The 21,980-nt window shown below is 52.0% G+C and overlaps 1 protein-coding gene across 4 annotated transcripts in view; it reads right to left on the reverse strand.

Annotated features, from left to right (window-relative positions):
- Positions 1-21,980, reverse strand: part of PCM1 (pericentriolar material 1) — a 171,152-nt gene that overhangs the window by 45,793 nt on the left and 103,379 nt on the right. For all 4 annotated transcript variants that reach the window (XM_040418773.1, XM_040418772.1, XM_040418775.1 and 1 more), the window contains 2 exons: positions 15,851-16,170; positions 15,589-15,738 (listed from right to left, as the gene is read on the reverse strand). In XM_040418773.1, the coding sequence (XP_040274707.1) occupies positions 15,589-15,738; positions 15,851-16,170 (470 nt within the window). The remainder of the gene's footprint in view (positions 1-15,588; positions 15,739-15,850; positions 16,171-21,980) is intronic.

Here is a 21,980-nt window from a genome sequence, read left to right on the forward strand (position 1 = left end):
ACTGCTGTTACTGCCTGTTCTGGCTCCACTAATGCCTATTGTAGCACAATGGATATGCTACGCCAGGCTTTAGCAAAGTGGAGCTGGCACAGGCAGGAGCAGCGATGTGCAGCCGCACAGTGGAAGCTGTACACCCCCGTGACATGTCAGCGGTGTACAAGTGTACGGATTCCAAAGCAATAAAGACCTCTGAGCTTCAGATGTCAATTTCAAGAAGACCTGAAAAAATTTAAATAACCTAAAATACAAAAATTTTATGACATTGATTTTATTTTTTTAATAAAGTTCTTCAAAAGTTTTGTTACTCTTTAAATTTAAAGTGAATCTCAAAAAAAGAGCTTAAGATCCGCACTTTTGATGCCCAATGCAAATGCTTAAAAATGCTCTCCCAGCCCTTAAAGTGGCACTCCAACAACACTCTTTTGCCCGTTCATACAAGTGAACTGCAGTATGGTGAGCTCAATCCCCTGCCACATCTTCTATCCAATACCACATCTATTCAGATTCGCAGTTTGGTCAAGTATTTGGCAAATAGACCTGCCAGTTCACATAACATCTGCTGTGTGGACCAGAAGTCCATGACAACCACATTCAGGCATGCGTTGCTGATTTTTAGTCCGCAGCATGTCAATTTATTCTGCAGGTTTTACCCAAGGTTTGGGGTGTGGTGGTTTCTGGGGATTTTTGGGCTGCAGATATTCTGATTAGTGCTGTGTGAGGTGCAGATGATAGACTAGGCTTTCTTTTCAATGCTCCTCGCAAATCTCCTTTTCAGTTAGTTTTAGTTTACGCTGGGTTCACCTCACATTTTTGCCATTCTTTTAAACGTATACAAAAAACGTATACGTTAAACGGTTGCCTCTGAAGGATGCCATACAGTGGCATCTGTCACCATAGAGTTCCCATGTAAAAAAAAAAAAAAAAAAACACTAAAAACAAACCTAAACACTAACATTTTTTTTTTTTAAACCGGACTGTGCAGGATGGAAAAGTGTGGTGTGCTACACTTTTGCAAGTATATGTTAAAAAGATGGCAAAAACGTGACGTGAACCCAGCCTCTCATGGCAAAGTCCCTTAAAGGGATTATCCCACCATTCCATACCACATTAATTTTATAAATTCTAAGAAAATATGTTTGACATTTACCAAAAAACGAGATTTTTGTATAACTTACCAGTAAAATCTCTTTCTCGCTCTTTCCTTGGGGGACACAGAAGACCTTGGGTATAGCTCATCTCCCTAGGAGGCGTGACACTAAGTGAAGACTGTTAAGCCCCTCCTCCACAGCTATACCCTCAGCCTGGAGAGAGAGACTGCCAGTTGCGTGTCCAAGTAGTGAGAAAAGGCAAAGTCCAAAAAATTGGAACCAACAAGCCAACTACCCTAAGGGTAAAACAAACTCGGAAACAGTCAGAGAAGAACAAAGAATGGGTGGGTGCTGTGTCCCCCAAGGAAAGAGCGAGAAAGAGATTTTACTGGTAAGTTATACAAAAATCTCGTTTTCTCGCCCAATTTCCTTGGGGGACACAGAAGACCTTGGGACGTTCAAAAGCAGTCCAAAGGGGGAGGGACCACAGCACCAAGGCGAAGCACCCGAAGGCATCAAAAAAAACCGCCGCCTGCAGACCAGGCGGCCCAAGGCAGCATACGCCGAAGCCCGAGTATGCACCCTCGGTAAGGTGTGCAAGGAAGACCAGTGACCGCCTTGCACAAATGGATGGCCGAAGCCTAAAGCCTCCGGCCCAGGAAAAAAACCGACGGCCCTGGCCAAATGAATGGTGACACCAAAAGCAGAACCCTGCCCTTGGTGCGGCAACCACAACAAGAGCCACTCTGAGAAAGCGGAAGAAAGCCACCCTGGAGGCCGTCAACCCTTTGCTCGGACCTCCTGGAAACATAAGAGACCGAACGTCGACAAGAGTCGGAGATCTCCAAGTAAGAACTGCAAGGCCCAAACAACGTCCAAATCGGTGAAGTGTCCGTTCCCGGGGGGGTGGGGGGGGGGAAGGGAGGACGACTGCCTCAATGAAATGAAGGACAAATACCACCTTCAGAAGGAAGGAAGAGACGGAATGGAGAACAGTCCTGTCCTGGGGGAAGACAGAAGGCTCGGAACAAGAAGGGCCACCACTCAGGCACCCGTCAGAGACACGATGGCTACAGAAACCCAACCGTACAGGACAGAAGGAGTAGAGAGAACTTCTGTAACGGCTCCAAGGAAAAATTGGAGCGCCAAGAGCCCAGTATGTAGTTCCCAGGACGGTACCGGAGGGCAGTACAAAGGAACCCAAGAGCCGCTCCATGGAAGAAGTTCCTGACAGGCCCAGAGGGACGGGGAACGCTGAAAGAGGAAGGACAGGAATGACACTTGATACTTCAAGCAACAGAGTCCCAGCCCCAGGTCCAGGCCGGACTGGAGAAAGACAGAACCATGGAGAAAGGCAGAGTGGGGGAACGCCCAGCTTCCCACAGAACCCCAGGTAAAGCCCTAAGTCCTACCACAGATCCTGGACGAAAACTCGGCTAGAAGCGAACACTAGCGAGCCCACTAGAGTCGCCTGGGCAAGCGGGTGAAAACCCAATGATCAGGCGCGGACCAGTAACACGGGTAGAACAGTCGGTAGAACTGGTCCCGTCGGCCCCCGAGCAAGGTTGTCCCGTATCCCCCCAGAGTGGGGAAGCAGAAGGACAAACGGACAGGAACCGAAGGGTCCGCCCAGCAACCGCCAGGACAAGACAGGCTAAAGCCCAAGCCGATGTAGCCACCACAGGAAGACGGACTACAGTTCCGGTGTGGGAGATCAAAAGACAATCCTGACCAAATGGTAGTCCTCCCAAGTTACCGAGAAGGTGAATCCAAAGCCGAAACATTGCCTAGAATGGAAAAAACGCAATCTGCACCCAGCGGGAGGACAGAAAGCGGTAGACCGGGTAACTAGGCACACAGCTAGTACAGCCAGTGTGGACAAGGGAGACTGAAAAGGAACACCAGAACCATCCAAATGAACAAACATGCTCTCCCCAGAGGGAAGGGCAGTGAAGGAACAGCCTCTGAAGCGTGGCCGGAACAGACGCCACATCGGAATGATCTTTACCGAGTGGGAGTCAAACAGAGCCGGCGAGAAAAGGCAGGCGAGACAGAGGCCGGTATAACACCCTCCAACAAAAAAAAAAAAAAGGGGGAGTGGGCAACAGAGAGGCCATAGGACAGCTCAAAAGCAGAACACCGCTACACAGAGACGCCCGGTTCACCGCCACGCAGAAGGCGAATACCCTGAAGAACCCAAGGTGGAGGTCCCCCGGACCTGTATAAGCGAGCACCCAAGAGAAGTTGGGTGACCTTCCCAAGAAGAGCGGCCCGAACCTGGTAGCAGATCAGACTGAAGCACCGAGGGCGCCAATCCGGAAAGAATCATACCACACTGCACCAGAATGATCTCCTTAGAGAATAGTGCAAGGCTTGCGGCAATCATCGTATCCCAAGAGAAAAAGAATGTCGCAGGAGGAAGGAGGCTACGTACGAGTAGCCCCGTAAGCAGTGAGAAGGCCAACCCACCTACAGGACGAGAAGGCATACACGGCCCAAACAACGCACAAGAACGTCCGCTCACTGCAAAAATATAACACCGCGAAGAGGGCCAGCCACAGAGTGCCACAGTATCTACGGGAGTGCAAACTGAAAGGAGTTATGCACAAGACTAGTATGGAATGCGATGGAACGCAAACTGACCGCCCCGAAAGGGAGGAAATGTACCTGGCAAACTGCAGTGGGCAAGAATGCAAAGGCCTGCCCCAAAAAGGGGGAGATGCCCAAGGCCGTACCTACGTCAGAGAAGTAGGGCATACCATACTTCGCCCAGAAAGGCGCCATGCACATGGCCACACAGTATCCAGCGGAAACGCGGGAGGTCCACCTAGTGAAAAGGGGGACATGCATAGGGCTATCCTAGCATTAAGTGAGTGTGCAACAATTCACCCAACACCGAAATTTCGTGAGAGTGTAACTACTCCGCCAATGAAGGGGAACATGTGCAAGTCCAGTACAGCACATACAAGGACAGCCTTGAATCTTGTGAGCGTGCAAAATTCCACCCATGGAATGAGGGGTGGTCACGCACAAGGCCAGCACCGTATCCAAGGGGAGCGCAAGCGTTCCGCCCATGCTCAAGGCCAGCAACGTATCTGGTGAGCGTAGTATGCCGCCCAGAAAAGGAAGGGGGGGGGGGAATCATGCACAAGGCCAGCATCGCATTCAGGGAGAATGCGAGCAGTCGGTGAGAATGTGTGTATGCCACCTGAAGGAGGCATGCCCATGGCCGGCAGCGAATCCAGTGAGAGTGCGTACACCGCCCACGGAAGGGGGGGTCATGATGTGGCCGACGGTGGATCCAGAAAGAGTGCATGTATAGGGGTCATGCACATGGCCAACAATGTACAGGCGAGAGAACAACCACCGACCGAGGGAGTGTATGTATGCCGCCACCCGGGAAGGAGGCATGCCCAAGGCCGGTAGTGAATCCAATGAGAGTACATCATATCGCCTATGGAAGGTGGTCATGCACATGGCTGGCAGTGAATCCAGTGAGAGTGCAGCGTTCCGCCTAAGGAAGGGGGTCGTGCACATGGCCAGCACCGTATCCGGTGAAAGTGCAGTATTCCGCCTAAAAAAGGGGGGTCACGCACATGATCGGCAACGAATCCAGTGAGAGTGTAGCGTTCCGCCGATGGAAGGGGGGCACGCACATGGCCGGCAGCTAATCCAGTGAGAGTGCAGAGTTCCGCCTAAGGAAGGGGGTCGTGCACATGGCCAGCACCGTATCCGGTGAAAGTGCAGTATTCCGCCTAAAAAAAGGGGGTCATGCACATGATCGGCAACAAATCCAGTGAGAGTGTAGCGTTCCGCCTATGGAAGGGGGGCACGCACATGGCCAGCAGCGAATCCAGTGAGAGTGCCGTGTTCCACCTATGTAAGGGGGTCGTGCACATGGCCAGCATTGTATCCGGAGAAACTGCAGTAGGCCGCCAAAGAAAGGGGGATCATGCACAAGGCCAACCCGCAGTTAGGGAGAGTGCAGTATCCCGCCCAGGAGGGGGGTCCTGCACATGGCAGGCACCATAACTGGAGAGGGTGACGAATGTTGCCTACAGAAAAGGCATGCACCTTGACCAGCGCCGTAGCGCGGAGAGGGCAAAAAAAACCCCAGAAGGGGAAAAAAGAACCTGGCAGCGCCGCAGCCGGGGAGCGCGACACCATGCCGCCTATGGAAGGGGGGCATGTATACAGGCAGCACTCTGAGATGAGGCTGCAGCGTCCTGCGCAGCCCACAAGTCATATATATAATAAATAATTTTTTTTTTATTTTATTTTTTTAACACACAGCCTCACTGAGGCAGATGCCACCTACAGGGCACAGATCCACCCATACAGGCCCATCCTCTGTGGGCGGGGGAACCTCCAGGCGGGAAAAATTTGCGCCTGGAGAAGTTCCAGCCCCCTCCAACAGAGGCCTGAATTTTTGCGGCCTAGTAGGCCGTGAAGCTGGGGCCTAAATTTTTAGCGGCGCCCGGCGAACCGGGGCCGCACAGTATTTAAAGTAGCGGTCGGGCCTACGGAACGGCACATACCGGCCGCGGGTGCCCACCCCGCGGGCCGGAAGAGCCGGGGCCTAAATTTTTAGCGGCGCCCGGCTGACCGGGGCCGCAAGTACTTAAAGTACCAGCCGGGCCTACGGAGCGGCACATACCGGCCGCGGGTGCCCACCCCGCGAGCCGGGGACCTGGATAGAGCGGGATCATCTTGAAGTGGAACACAAGACTTCGGCGCCCGGCCGACCGGAAGGTTCCGACGGTCGGCCGGGGCTGTTTAAATGCTCCTTTGCAGGCCGCGGTGCCCACCCAGGTGTCCGGAAGTCAGGACCCTGCACCCGGCAGCCATTTTTCCCCTGGAGCGGGCCCCTGGCCTAGAACAGCGCTCCATATGATTTCACCCCTGTCGGCAGCTACAACCACCTTTCCCCTGGACCGGTGCCCGTGAGAGCAGGGAAGGTCAGTGGCAGCAAGGCGCGGGCCCTCTGGCCCTGAAGTAGTGGCCGGTAAGAGGGAGGGGGACCCTGAGACCGGGTCTGTGAGGGTGGGACGCCTGCATGACCCCTCCGTCAGGGGCAGCTAGGTGCGGACCTCCGCAGCTCCCTAGGCATTCCTCTTGTAGGAACAAGGGTGCCAATGTCCTGGAGGCCAGGAGAGAGGGAGCAGATGTCGCCCTGCGGCAGCCCAGGGCCAGCCTAGGTCTAGCAGGGACAGAAGGGTCCATTGGCCCAGGTAAGGGTCATGCACGCAGGAGACCGAGGGGGGGGGGGGGGGGGGGGTGGACGTAGGGCTGGAGAAGCCAATCTCTCACCATAGCCGTCTTCACCCTCGGTCCGTTCCAGCAGGGTCGCCCCTTCAGCTACTGGCACCGTAGTGGCAGGACGCCGGGGGAGGGACTTGGCGTGCGGGCGACCCTTGCGCTGGCGGGATGCAGGGGAGCTGGGCTGCCCTGGTCCACCTTGCCTTCTGTGGGGGAGGCAGCAGTGCGGGTGACCGGGTAACTAGGCACACAGCTAGTACAGCCAGTGTGGACAAGGGAGACTGAAAAGGAACACCAGAACCATCCAAATGAACAAACATGCTCTCCCCAGAGGGAAGGGCAGTGAAGGAACAGCCTCTGAAGCGTGGCCGGAACAGACGCCACATCGGAATGATCTTTACCGAGTGGGAGTCAAACAGAGCCGGCGAGAAAAGGCAGGCGAGACAGAGGCCGGTATAACACCCTCCAACAAAAAAAAAAAAAAAGGGGGAGTGGGCAACAGAGAGGCCATAGGACAGCTCAAAAGCAGAACACCGCTACACAGAGACGCCCGGTTCACCGCCACGCAGAAGGCGAATACCCTGAAGAACCCAAGGTGGAGGTCCCCCGGACCTGTATAAGCGAGCACCCAAGAGAAGTTGGGTGACCTTCCCAAGAAGAGCGGCCCGAACCTGGTAGCAGATCAGACTGAAGCACCGAGGGCGCCAATCCGGAAAGAATCATACCACACTGCACCAGAATGATCTCCTTAGAGAATAGTGCAAGGCTTGCGGCAATCATCGTATCCCAAGAGAAAAAGAATGTCGCAGGAGGAAGGAGGCTACGTACGAGTAGCCCCGTAAGCAGTGAGAAGGCCAACCCACCTACAGGACGAGAAGGCATACACGGCCCAAACAACGCACAAGAACGTCCGCTCACTGCAAAAATATAACACCGCGAAGAGGGCCAGCCACAGAGTGCCACAGTATCTACGGGAGTGCAAACTGAAAGGAGTTATGCACAAGACTAGTATGGAATGCGATGGAACGCAAACTGACCGCCCCGAAAGGGAGGAAATGTACCTGGCAAACTGCAGTGGGCAAGAATGCAAAGGCCTGCCCCAAAAAGGGGGAGATGCCCAAGGCCGTACCTACGTCAGAGAAGTAGGGCATACCATACTTCGCCCAGAAAGGCGCCATGCACATGGCCACACAGTATCCAGCGGAAACGCGGGAGGTCCACCTAGTGAAAAGGGGGACATGCATAGGGCTATCCTAGCATTAAGTGAGTGTGCAACAATTCACCCAACACCGAAATTTCGTGAGAGTGTAACTACTCCGCCAATGAAGGGGAACATGTGCAAGTCCAGTACAGCACATACAAGGACAGCCTTGAATCTTGTGAGCGTGCAAAATTCCACCCATGGAATGAGGGGTGGTCACGCACAAGGCCAGCACCGTATCCAAGGGGAGCGCAAGCGTTCCGCCCATGCTCAAGGCCAGCAACGTATCTGGTGAGCGTAGTATGCCGCCCAGAAAAGGAAGGGGGGGGGGGGAATCATGCACAAGGCCAGCATCGCATTCAGGGAGAATGCGAGCAGTCGGTGAGAATGTGTGTATGCCACCTGAAGGAGGCATGCCCATGGCCGGCAGCGAATCCAGTGAGAGTGCGTACACCGCCCACGGAAGGGGGGGTCATGATGTGGCCGACGGTGGATCCAGAAAGAGTGCATGTATAGGGGTCATGCACATGGCCAACAATGTACAGGCGAGAGAACAACCACCGACCGAGGGAGTGTATGTATGCCGCCACCCGGGAAGGAGGCATGCCCAAGGCCGGTAGTGAATCCAATGAGAGTACATCATATCGCCTATGGAAGGTGGTCATGCACATGGCTGGCAGTGAATCCAGTGAGAGTGCAGCGTTCCGCCTAAGGAAGGGGGTCGTGCACATGGCCAGCACCGTATCCGGTGAAAGTGCAGTATTCCGCCTAAAAAAGGGGGGTCACGCACATGATCGGCAACGAATCCAGTGAGAGTGTAGCGTTCCGCCGATGGAAGGGGGGCACGCACATGGCCGGCAGCTAATCCAGTGAGAGTGCAGAGTTCCGCCTAAGGAAGGGGGTCGTGCACATGGCCAGCACCGTATCCGGTGAAAGTGCAGTATTCCGCCTAAAAAAAAGGGGGTCATGCACATGATCGGCAACAAATCCAGTGAGAGTGTAGCGTTCCGCCTATGGAAGGGGGGCACGCACATGGCCAGCAGCGAATCCAGTGAGAGTGCCGTGTTCCACCTATGTAAGGGGGTCGTGCACATGGCCAGCATTGTATCCGGAGAAACTGCAGTAGGCCGCCAAAGAAAGGGGGATCATGCACAAGGCCAACCCGCAGTTAGGGAGAGTGCAGTATCCCGCCCAGGAGGGGGGTCCTGCACATGGCAGGCACCATAACTGGAGAGGGTGACGAATGTTGCCTACAGAAAAGGCATGCACCTTGACCAGCGCCGTAGCGCGGAGAGGGCAAAAAAAAACCCAGAAGGGGAAAAAAGAACCTGGCAGCGCCGCAGCCGGGGAGCGCGACACCATGCCGCCTATGGAAGGGGGGCATGTATACAGGCAGCACTCTGAGATGAGGCTGCAGCGTCCTGCGCAGCCCACAAGTCATATATATAATAAATAATTTTTTTTTTATTTTATTTTTTTAACACACAGCCTCACTGAGGCAGATGCCACCTACAGGGCACAGATCCACCCATACAGGCCCATCCTCTGTGGGCGGGGGAACCTCCAGGCGGGAAAAATTTGCGCCTGGAGAAGTTCCAGCCCCCTCCAACAGAGGCCTGAATTTTTGCGGCCTAGTAGGCCGTGAAGCTGGGGCCTAAATTTTTAGCGGCGCCCGGCGAACCGGGGCCGCACAGTATTTAAAGTAGCGGTCGGGCCTACGGAACGGCACATACCGGCCGCGGGTGCCCACCCCGCGGGCCGGAAGAGCCGGGGCCTAAATTTTTAGCGGCGCCCGGCTGACCGGGGCCGCAAGTACTTAAAGTACCAGCCGGGCCTACGGAGCGGCACATACCGGCCGCGGGTGCCCACCCCGCGAGCCGGGGACCTGGATAGAGCGGGATCATCTTGAAGTGGAACACAAGACTTCGGCGCCCGGCCGACCGGAAGGTTCCGACGGTCGGCCGGGGCTGTTTAAATGCTCCTTTGCAGGCCGCGGTGCCCACCCAGGTGTCCGGAAGTCAGGACCCTGCACCCGGCAGCCATTTTTCCCCTGGAGCGGGCCCCTGGCCTAGAACAGCGCTCCATATGATTTCACCCCTGTCGGCAGCTACAACCACCTTTCCCCTGGACCGGTGCCCGTGAGAGCAGGGAAGGTCAGTGGCAGCAAGGCGCGGGCCCTCTGGCCCTGAAGTAGTGGCCGGTAAGAGGGAGGGGGACCCTGAGACCGGGTCTGTGAGGGTGGGACGCCTGCATGACCCCTCCGTCAGGGGCAGCTAGGTGCGGACCTCCGCAGCTCCCTAGGCATTCCTCTTGTAGGAACAAGGGTGCCAATGTCCTGGAGGCCAGGAGAGAGGGAGCAGATGTCGCCCTGCGGCAGCCCAGGGCCAGCCTAGGTCTAGCAGGGACAGAAGGGTCCATTGGCCCAGGTAAGGGTCATGCACGCAGGAGACCGAGGGGGGGGGGGGGGGGGGGGGGGGGGGTGGACGTAGGGCTGGAGAAGCCAATCTCTCACCATAGCCGTCTTCACCCTCGGTCCGTTCCAGCAGGGTCGCCCCTTCAGCTACTGGCACCGTAGTGGCAGGACGCCGGGGGAGGGACTTGGCGTGCGGGCGACCCTTGCGCTGGCGGGATGCAGGGGAGCTGGGCTGCCCTGGTCCACCTTGCCTTCTGTGGGGGAGGCAGCAGTGCGGGTGACCGGGTAACTAGGCACACAGCTAGTACAGCCAGTGTGGACAAGGGAGACTGAAAAGGAACACCAGAACCATCCAAATGAACAAACATGCTCTCCCCAGAGGGAAGGGCAGTGAAGGAACAGCCTCTGAAGCGTGGCCGGAACAGACGCCACATCGGAATGATCTTTACCGAGTGGGAGTCAAACAGAGCCGGCGAGAAAAGGCAGGCGAGACAGAGGCCGGTATAACACCCTCCAACAAAAAAAAAAAAAAAGGGGGAGTGGGCAACAGAGAGGCCATAGGACAGCTCAAAAGCAGAACACCGCTACACAGAGACGCCCGGTTCACCGCCACGCAGAAGGCGAATACCCTGAAGAACCCAAGGTGGAGGTCCCCCGGACCTGTATAAGCGAGCACCCAAGAGAAGTTGGGTGACCTTCCCAAGAAGAGCGGCCCGAACCTGGTAGCAGATCAGACTGAAGCACCGAGGGCGCCAATCCGGAAAGAATCATACCACACTGCACCAGAATGATCTCCTTAGAGAATAGTGCAAGGCTTGCGGCAATCATCGTATCCCAAGAGAAAAAGAATGTCGCAGGAGGAAGGAGGCTACGTACGAGTAGCCCCGTAAGCAGTGAGAAGGCCAACCCACCTACAGGACGAGAAGGCATACACGGCCCAAACAACGCACAAGAACGTCCGCTCACTGCAAAAATATAACACCGCGAAGAGGGCCAGCCACAGAGTGCCACAGTATCTACGGGAGTGCAAACTGAAAGGAGTTATGCACAAGACTAGTATGGAATGCGATGGAACGCAAACTGACCGCCCCGAAAGGGAGGAAATGTACCTGGCAAACTGCAGTGGGCAAGAATGCAAAGGCCTGCCCCAAAAAGGGGGAGATGCCCAAGGCCGTACCTACGTCAGAGAAGTAGGGCATACCATACTTCGCCCAGAAAGGCGCCATGCACATGGCCACACAGTATCCAGCGGAAACGCGGGAGGTCCACCTAGTGAAAAGGGGGACATGCATAGGGCTATCCTAGCATTAAGTGAGTGTGCAACAATTCACCCAACACCGAAATTTCGTGAGAGTGTAACTACTCCGCCAATGAAGGGGAACATGTGCAAGTCCAGTACAGCACATACAAGGACAGCCTTGAATCTTGTGAGCGTGCAAAATTCCACCCATGGAATGAGGGGTGGTCACGCACAAGGCCAGCACCGTATCCAAGGGGAGCGCAAGCGTTCCGCCCATGCTCAAGGCCAGCAACGTATCTGGTGAGCGTAGTATGCCGCCCAGAAAAGGAAGGGGGGGGGGGAATCATGCACAAGGCCAGCATCGCATTCAGGGAGAATGCGAGCAGTCGGTGAGAATGTGTGTATGCCACCTGAAGGAGGCATGCCCATGGCCGGCAGCGAATCCAGTGAGAGTGCGTACACCGCCCACGGAAGGGGGGGTCATGATGTGGCCGACGGTGGATCCAGAAAGAGTGCATGTATAGGGGTCATGCACATGGCCAACAATGTACAGGCGAGAGAACAACCACCGACCGAGGGAGTGTATGTATGCCGCCACCCGGGAAGGAGGCATGCCCAAGGCCGGTAGTGAATCCAATGAGAGTACATCATATCGCCTATGGAAGGTGGTCATGCACATGGCTGGCAGTGAATCCAGTGAGAGTGCAGCGTTCCGCCTAAGGAAGGGGGTCGTGCACATGGCCAGCACCGTATCCGGTGAAAGTGCAGTATTCCGCCTAAAAAAGGGGGGTCACGCACATGATCGGCAACGAATCCAGTGAGAGTGTAGCGTTCCGCCGATGGAAGGGGGGCACGCACATGGCCGGCAGCTAATCCAGTGAGAGTGCAGAGTTCCGCCTAAGGAAGGGGGTCGTGCACATGGCCAGCACCGTATCCGGTGAAAGTGCAGTATTCCGCCTAAAAAAAAGGGGGTCATGCACATGATCGGCAACAAATCCAGTGAGAGTGTAGCGTTCCGCCTATGGAAGGGGGGCACGCACATGGCCAGCAGCGAATCCAGTGAGAGTGCCGTGTTCCACCTATGTAAGGGGGTCGTGCACATGGCCAGCATTGTATCCGGAGAAACTGCAGTAGGCCGCCAAAGAAAGGGGGATCATGCACAAGGCCAACCCGCAGTTAGGGAGAGTGCAGTATCCCGCCCAGGAGGGGGGTCCTGCACATGGCAGGCACCATAACTGGAGAGGGTGACGAATGTTGCCTACAGAAAAGGCATGCACCTTGACCAGCGCCGTAGCGCGGAGAGGGCAAAAAAAAACCCAGAAGGGGAAAAAAGAACCTGGCAGCGCCGCAGCCGGGGAGCGCGACACCATGCCGCCTATGGAAGGGGGGCATGTATACAGGCAGCACTCTGAGATGAGGCTGCAGCGTCCTGCGCAGCCCACAAGTCATATATATAATAAATAATTTTTTTTTTATTTTTTTTTTTTAACACACAGCCTCACTGAGGCAGATGCCACCTACAGGGCACAGATCCACCCATACAGGCCCATCCTCTGTGGGCGGGGGAACCTCCAGGCGGGAAAAATTTGCGCCTGGAGAAGTTCCAGCCCCCTCCAACAGAGGCCTGAATTTTTGCGGCCTAGTAGGCCGTGAAGCTGGGGCCTAAATTTTTAGCGGCGCCCGGCGAACCGGGGCCGCACAGTATTTAAAGTAGCGGTCGGGCCTACGGAACGGCACATACCGGCCGCGGGTGCCCACCCCGCGGGCCGGAAGAGCCGGGGCCTAAATTTTTAGCGGCGCCCGGCTGACCGGGGCCGCAAGTACTTAAAGTACCAGCCGGGCCTACGGAGCGGCACATACCGGCCGCGGGTGCCCACCCCGCGAGCCGGGGACCTGGATAGAGCGGGATCATCTTGAAGTGGAACACAAGACTTCGGCGCCCGGCCGACCGGAAGGTTCCGACGGTCGGCCGGGGCTGTTTAAATGCTCCTTTGCAGGCCGCGGTGCCCACCCAGGTGTCCGGAAGTCAGGACCCTGCACCCGGCAGCCATTTTTCCCCTGGAGCGGGCCCCTGGCCTAGAACAGCGCTCCATATGATTTCACCCCTGTCGGCAGCTACAACCACCTTTCCCCTGGACCGGTGCCCGTGAGAGCAGGGAAGGTCAGTGGCAGCAAGGCGCGGGCCCTCTGGCCCTGAAGTAGTGGCCGGTAAGAGGGAGGGGGACCCTGAGACCGGGTCTGTGAGGGTGGGACGCCTGCATGACCCCTCCGTCAGGGGCAGCTAGGTGCGGACCTCCGCAGCTCCCTAGGCATTCCTCTTGTAGGAACAAGGGTGCCAATGTCCTGGAGGCCAGGAGAGAGGGAGCAGATGTCGCCCTGCGGCAGCCCAGGGCCAGCCTAGGTCTAGCAGGGACAGAAGGGTCCATTGGCCCAGGTAAGGGTCATGCACGCAGGAGACCGAGGGGGGGGGGGGGGGGGGGGTGGACGTAGGGCTGGAGAAGCCAATCTCTCACCATAGCCGTCTTCACCCTCGGTCCGTTCCAGCAGGGTCGCCCCTTCAGCTACTGGCACCGTAGTGGCAGGACGCCGGGGGAGGGACTTGGCGTGCGGGCGACCCTTGCGCTGGCGGGATGCAGGGGAGCTGGGCTGCCCTGGTCCACCTTGCCTTCTGTGGGGGAGGCAGCAGTGCGGGTGACCGGCACTGGCGCAGCTCAACCCCGGGAGAACAGAGAGGACTAGTGCGTCTCTGTTATCCCTGATGATCTGGAACAAAAAGAAAATAAAACAAAGTAAAAATCTAAAATTGAAACAAGGAGAAACCAGGGAGTGTCTTGCCTCCTTGGACACTAAGCAAAAACTGGCAGTCTCTCTCTCCGGGCTGAGGGTATAGCTGTGGAGGAGGGGCTTAACAGTCTTCACTTAGTGTCACGCCTCCTAGGGAGATGAGCTATACCCAAGGTCTTCTGTGTCCCCCAAGGAAATTGGGCGAGAAAATCTATTTGCATAGTATGGAACTACCACTGCGCTATCTGCAGCTTTCACTCACGCTCCGTCCCCTCTGCCCACAGCCAGGTCTCCGCAGAGCAGCTAAGGCCACTTTTACACTTTTCTTTTCCGGCACTGAGTTCCGTCACAGGGGCTCTATACCGGAAAAGAACTGATCAGGCATATCCCCATGCATTCTGAATGGAGAGTAATCTGTTCAGGATGCATCAGGATGTCTTCAGTGTAGTCATTTTTACTGATCAGGCAAAAGAGAAAACCGTAGCATGCTACAGTTTTATCTCCAGGGGAAAAAAAATGAAGACTTGCCTGTCTGTCCGCATGACAAGCGGAGAGACGGATCCGTTATTGCAATGCATTTGTAAGACGGATCCGCATCCGGATGCGTCTCACAAATGCTTTCAGTCACATCCAGATCGGCGATTCAGGCGGGCAGTTCCGACGGCGGAACTGCTTGCCGGATCACACTGCCGCAAGTGTGAAAGTAGCTTAATACAGAGGATCACCGCGCAGAGAAAGATTAGAAGGAAATAATGTAACTTGTGAAAGACACTACCTTCGCTGTGTACATGACCAGACACGTGGTGGTTCAGCAGCACTATCTTTTCTATTTGTTGGGCTACCAAAGTAATTTGTGCAGCATTTTATTAATACCTTAGCATTTTTTTCCCTTCTATTTCTTTTAGTTTAATTGAGTTTTACTTAAAATGTATAGTTTATTCTTTAACCCCTTCAGGACCAACCCAGTTTTCACCTCAACAACAGAGCAAATTTGTTCAGCTCAGATGTGTCACTTTATGTAGCAATAACTTTGAAATGTTTTTGCTTATCCAACTGATTCTGAGACTGTTTTCTCGTGACACGTCATTAGTGTTAAGCGAAGAGAGATTTGGGTGCCTCATCCAAAGTCGCATTGTTTAAAACTTTGAAATAATACTGTACGGGCTCCGATGAGCCGAAGTTAGTTGTTCACAAAGTCTAGCGTGACTTCGTGGAATAACTTCGGTAGTTGATTTTTAAAGTGGAAAACCACTTTAAAACCTAACTTGGATTCGGTTCCGACTAGTACCTCTTGTATATGTAAAGCCTTGGGTAAATAGGACGGCTATGGCAGCAGTTGAGCTGGAACCTTCTTAAACTCAATTCTTTTTGTACATATTTTTTTAACATAATACGCCATCCATGAAGTCATAAAAAAAAAAACCTCTGAGGACAGTCACTCCTTTGCCCCAGTTACAGGGAACAACCGCTCCATGTAATAAAATTAGTCCCTGGCAGAGTTCATCTCTACTCACTGCCGAATGATTTACAAAAACAAGATTCTTTACAATTAAAATATAGTTGGAGTTTGAGCAACTTAGAGCATATTATAAAGAGAGGGTACCTGAGGAAACGTCAGCTGTTCTATTGTCCTTCCTCAGTCGTTCTATGTGATCACAACTGGGATTTACTTCAGTCGTTTCCTCAGTCTGGGCATGTTTATTGCTGCTTTCCTTAGGTTTAGCAGTGCTGAAGACACTTGCAGCGTGGAGATCTGTGCAAAATTACACAGTATTATTATCACATTAATATTGACTCTTAAAATATAAGTAATTTAAAAATGTATTTAAAAAGAAAAACATAAATAAATAATAAATAAAAATTACCATGGTTCTTCAGTCCTTTACTTTTCTGATGGAAAATTTTCCTTTTCTTACTCTTTGCCTTTGGAGTTTTGTCCTTGGATGCCAGGCTCGCTTGGGCTGATGCTTTTCTGGATTTGAAGGTTTTAGTAACAGTTGTGGGATCTTCTGGATCTGGTATACTGCTCAAACTCTCCACAGACTCCTCATCGTACTGCCTCAATGGCTTGGCGGAATTTCCAATGGCTGCACGTCCAGGATCCATAAAGGGAGACGTTTTACCCTGGTCTTTATTTTGGCCTTCTAATCGACGACCTCTACTTTGTTCTCCTTCATGAGAGTTTCTGAGGGGGATTACAGAAAGGACAGCATGGGAGTGTGTGTGTGTGTGTGTGTGTGTGTGTGTGTGTCTGTGTGTGTGTGTCTGTGTGTGTGTGTGTAATAAATAAATATATATATATATACACACACACACACACACACACACATATACATATATATACACACACATATATCTGTCTATATCTCTAGTTGGCAGAGTTAATTATTTGTTACAATCAGTGCATTAAGGACCAATCTTAAAATACTTTGAACAGTTGGCAGTAGACTAGAAAACTAGCAAAACAGGTTTTTCTAATACCTAAATTCTTATTTAGGGGGGGAATCTGCATGGTACACCACAACAATGTTCATTTTTTTGTGGAAATGCTGCAGATTTAGCCCCTTGTAATATACAGGATGAAACACCTTCTTGGTTTCCAGTACAAACATTTATATCATCCATAACACAGCTTGCTCTACAGATACAAGGATCCAGCAAATCACTGTGTAATTATGTGCAGTCCTACAGCCTAAGGGCTCATGCACACGACCGCAACGTGTTTTGCGGAACAAGACGGCCATAACAGAAATGCCTATTCTTGTCAGCAAAATGGACAAGAATAGGAGATGCTCTATATTTTTTTTGCGGCCTCACGGAACGGAGCATCAGATTCACTTCTATGGGGCCACAAAAGATGCGGACAGCACTCCATGTGCTGTCTGCTTCTTTTGTGGCCCCATAGAAGTAAATGCGTTTACATTCAAACTACAAAAAATGTGGCTCGGATGCAGAACCAAACCACGTTCATGTGCATAAGCCCTAAAACGAATAGGCAATGCAGATAACACCACAGTGTAAATTGTGTTCCATAACACAAGTAGAAAATAACCCAATTCATTAGCAAAGACATACACCAAAAATATAAACTACACACTTGCAGGCGAGCGTGTGCGTATTAGGTCCAGATGCATTCAGTGAAAAATGCGTGATTTCGGAAGCAAGCACATTCAGTTTTGTTTGCGATCGCATTCAGTTTTTATCGCGCAGGTGCACTGTGACTTATTGCGTTTTGCACGCGCGTGAAGAAAAACTGATTTTTTACAAACATCTCTTAGCAGCCATACGTGAAAATCGCATCGCATCCGCACTTGCTTGCGGATGCAATTTTCACGCAGCCACATTCACTTCTATGGGGCCAGCGTTGCATAAAAAAAAAATATCGCAGAATATAGAACATGCTGCGATTTTCACGCAATGCACAAGTGATGCGTGAAAAACATTGCTCATGCATGATAGCAAAAGGGGAGTCTCTGCTCTATGTTGATCAAATGCCTAAACTGTCAGTGTATGCAATGTGGATGTGGGTATTTGTCCTCGATTCAAACCTAGTGAGTCCATGGCCTCCATGAGAGTAATGTCATGGAACGTGAGGGGACTGGGAGACCCTAATAAGAGGATGGCGATTTTTTTCTCAAATACGCTCCTTTAATCGTCAAATTCTGGGCCTTCAAGAAACCCACCTCACCCCGGAAACAGGGAACAGGTTGAAAAAGCCCTGGGCGCAACACTTATTCAACTCATATGGGAGCTCTCACTCCAGAGGTGTGGCCCTGCTGTTCCATAGAAGCCTCAGATGTGAGATTCACTACTCAGCTGTAGATCATGGAGGGCAGTACATTTTCATACATGCTCATATTAACTGTGTCCCCTATGTGATTGTTAATTTGTATAATTCCCCTCCTGCATCTTTATCCCTTCTACAAGCAGTCACGGGTTTTGTGGCTAACTATCCCAATGCCCGTTTCATATGTATGGGAGACTTTAATCAAGTAGTCAGTGAGGATTTAGACAGATTCAGCTGCAGGGCAGATAGAGGAGGGACGGGAGTTAACAGCACGGTTCTGGCCAGAATATCGCAGGAGATGGGATGGGTAGACATGTGGAGAGCCAGGAACCCACTAACGAGGGAATACTCTTGCTTTACCCCTGCCAGGGGAGCCCTGTCCAGAATTGACTACTTGTTTGGCAACGCCATAGTATATACTGACCTGGTGAATATTAGACACGGACCACAGGGCCCTTCCGACCATGCCCCATTGTTGGCGGAGTTGGCCCTGACTGATCATGCCGGCGCTGGCAGTAAGATGCAGATACACCCTTTCTGGCTTTCCTTGTTTGGTTTAAATGACAGAATCCCTGATCAGTTGAGGATGTTCTTTGAGGTACAGGGCGAGTCTACAGACGCTCTATTGCTTTGGGAGACCATGAAAGCGTACCTTAGAGGTTGCATCAAATCCTCCATCTCATACGTTAAGAAAGATTAGCAACGTAAGGAAAATGATTTACATGCCAGCTGTAAGGAGGCAGAGAGGGCGTTCACTGAGTCCCCCTCTGAAGAGCGCAGATTAGAGTGGTTATCCAGAGGGAGAATGTACATGCTGCATCTGGAGGAAAAGAGCAAAAGGAAGCTCTTTTTCCTTAAGCAACAGGCGTTTGAAACAGGCAATCAGAAAGACAGGGAAGTTACTTGCACATATAGCACGCACTAATAATATGTCTCCCCCGGTACTCAGGATACAGGAGACTGACGGCCGCATAATGGAATCGGTGCAAGATATATTGAAATGCTTTCATAATTTTTACAGAGACCTATACAAATCAGCAGCTACTTATTCAGGGCTAGAATTAGAGTCCTACCTCACTGAAGTGTCTCATCCTCGGCTAGCGGACCTAGATAAGGGTCTTATAGAGGAGGATATTACATTAGAGGAAGTGGAGAGAGCCATTAAGGACCTACCGACAGGGAAAGCCCCAGGCCCAGATGGCATCCCGGTAGAGGTATATTCTAAGTATGGGGAAAATCTAAACCCTCAGTTACTGAACCTGTACCGAGCGGCGCACTCCCGTGGCTCCTTGTCAGATTCCATGTATGATGCATCCATTGTTGTGATCTTGAAGCCTGGCAAGGACCCATTGGAATGTGGATCTTATCGTCCAATTTCACTTTTAAACTTGGACTATAAAATCCTGACCAGAATTATAACCAATAGATTGAATAAGGTCATCACGTCAATAATTCACTCTGATCAGTCGGGCTTCATGCCTGGAAAGGTCCACATCAGACAACATTAGGAGGGCTCAAGTAATTGCGCAGTTGCGGGTAGCTAAGAAGGAGAGATGGGCTTTGGCCTCACTGGACACGGCCAAGGCTTTCGACTCATTGGAATGGCCCTTTTTGACAGCTTTGGCTGCGGTCCTAAATTCATTAAATGGATAGAAATATTATATAAAAAACCCACTGCTAGCATCCAACTGAACGGTTCCTACTCTGATAGGTTCCCCTTACTCAGAGGCACGAGGCAGGGATGCCCGCTCTCGCCTTTGCTGTTTGCAATTGCCATAGAGCATCTGGCCATTAGATTTAGACAGGACCAGGTTTATGCAGGTGTCTGCAAGGGAGATAGGGAAGACAGGATTGGACTGTATGCAGACGACTTGATCCTCTTTATGTCGGAACCGGAAGTATCTCTACTAAGAGCTATTGAAATCATAGAACGCTTTGGGCAATACTCCGGGCTGCACATAAACTGGGGCAAGTTTGCCATCATGCCACTCTGGAACCATGATTGGCCTAGTTGCCGAAACAACCTGCCTGTAGTTGATAGGTTTAAATACTTAGGGGCAATAATCACTAAAGAGCCCCAACTCTCCTATGTATTGAATATTGAACCCTTAGAGACCATATTCCAAGATAAGGTTAAAACATGGGAGACCCTCCCTTTGTCGGTTATGGGTAGATTGAATCTGGTAAAGATGGTACTCTTGCCCAAGGGTTTATACTTGCTGTCCCATGCCTGTACGCCAGTTCCCAGGGGATTTTTTCAACGTATCCATGCTATTATAGCCTCCTTTGTATGGGGTAAATCTAGGAGGAAACTCTCACTGTCCGTTTTACAGAGATCGAGGCTACAGGGAGGAGCTTCCCTTCCAGACTTCTTTTTTTATTATATTGCAAGTCAACTTACATTTCTGAGATATTGGGTCACCGATGCCCCAAGCCCAAACGCAGAATGCTACCTGCACGAATATTTGCAAGTTCCCACGCTGTGGCCCGTTCTGGAGGGATCTCTCCATATTCAAAAGGGTCTTCTCCCAGTACATAAGCTAGCCCATCAGATATGGCAGGCATCTAAGTTAAATTCCTACAAGGATTTGCCAAGTGAAGTCCCCGTATGGGATAACTGTATGTTCCCACATCTGGTAAAGTTGGAAGGTGTATCTGATTGGAAGAGACATGGTATACTCACTTTGGGCGATCTATATGAGAGCGGGCAGCTTAGATCATTCTCCCAGATTCAGGATAGGTTTCAGGTGTCCCGTACTCTTTTCTTCAGGTACCTCCAATTGAGACATGCACTACAGGCCCAATTCAGAGGTGATAACAGGAGTATTTCTAAATACCCTATCATAGGGGTTTTAAAATCACAAGGCCCGAGAGGCATAGTCTCAGCGCTATATACACACTTGTTGGACTGCCGCCTGCTGGTGGCCCCGTTGGCCGTTGAGGACTGATGGAAGTTGCTAATACCATCTTTGTCTTCTGAGGATTGGGAGGAGGCATTAATGGCTCCGACTAAGGTATCACCCTCTATAAATAATAGGATGATCCAGCTTTTTATCCTTCATTGTAGCTATCTCACGCCCACCAGACTTCAAAAGATGGGCAGGATTAGCCACTCCAGGTGCCATAGATGCGATGCTGTTGGAGCCAATTTTTGGCATATGATGTGGGATTGTGAGTTCATTCAACAGTTCTGGATTTCAGTTCTGGAGGTCCTCGCAACTATGGTTCCTGTGACATTGCCGTTATGCCCCAAAATGTGCATTCTGGGAGTCATTGATGAAGAGTCGTGGTCACACTACCACAGAATCCTCTTAGCGGAAACACTATTTCTAGCTAGAAAGGCAATTGCCATAAGATGGATGGGAGATTTCTCCCCCCCCCCCTTCGAAGGGACAATGGCTCACTCTTGTGAACCACGCAGTCTCCATGGAGAACATCGTGTATAAGCATAGGGGGTGTCCACAAAAATTTGATAAAGTCTGGGGCGACTGGTGTGCCTCTCCTCTCACCTTACACTCATCGCGTCTGCACTCGACGGCTGACGGGTCACATTGATTTTCGAACCAATATTCAGATACTTTATAGCACTGTTATCACTGATGTTAATGTTGGAGCATTTATGTGTGTGATTTGTCTATTCTGTGAATATTGTATGCTGTCAGGGTTAAAAACATGTCCTTTTACATGCTAGAGTCCTGATAAATGTCAATGTCTTTATGTATCACTGTTCTCTTGGTATTTCTGAGGCGCCCCTGCGTGGGCCATCACATTGCTACATGTATGCCATACTTGTGTCATTCTCTTTTAATAAAACTAGTTGCTCATGTACACAGCGCCATTGAAATGAATGGGTCCAGATTCTATGCGGGCGCAATGCGTTCGCATCACGCATTGCACCCGCATTGCACCCGCGCAGAACACTCGGTCATCTGCAAGGGGCCTTAACCACCTCCGGACTGCTGTACGCACAGACGCGTCCTGGAGGTGGTTGTTTCATTCCGAGTGGACGCGCCGTCGCGTCCTCTCGCGAGACGCAAGATTTCGGTCACAGCCGGCCCGCGCATGCGCAGTGCGGGCCGGCAAAAGTTCGAGGAGAATTGCATCAGCAACCTGCCAGCCAATGATCGTCGCTGGCAGGTAGCTGATTTTTAAAAAATCGAATCACAAGCCATATAACAGATCATATTAGTAAATATGATCTGTTATAT

Source organism: Bufo bufo, chromosome 2 (genome assembly GCF_905171765.1).
Source record: "Bufo bufo chromosome 2, aBufBuf1.1, whole genome shotgun sequence".
Classification (NCBI taxonomy): Eukaryota; Metazoa; Chordata; class Amphibia; order Anura; family Bufonidae; genus Bufo; species Bufo bufo.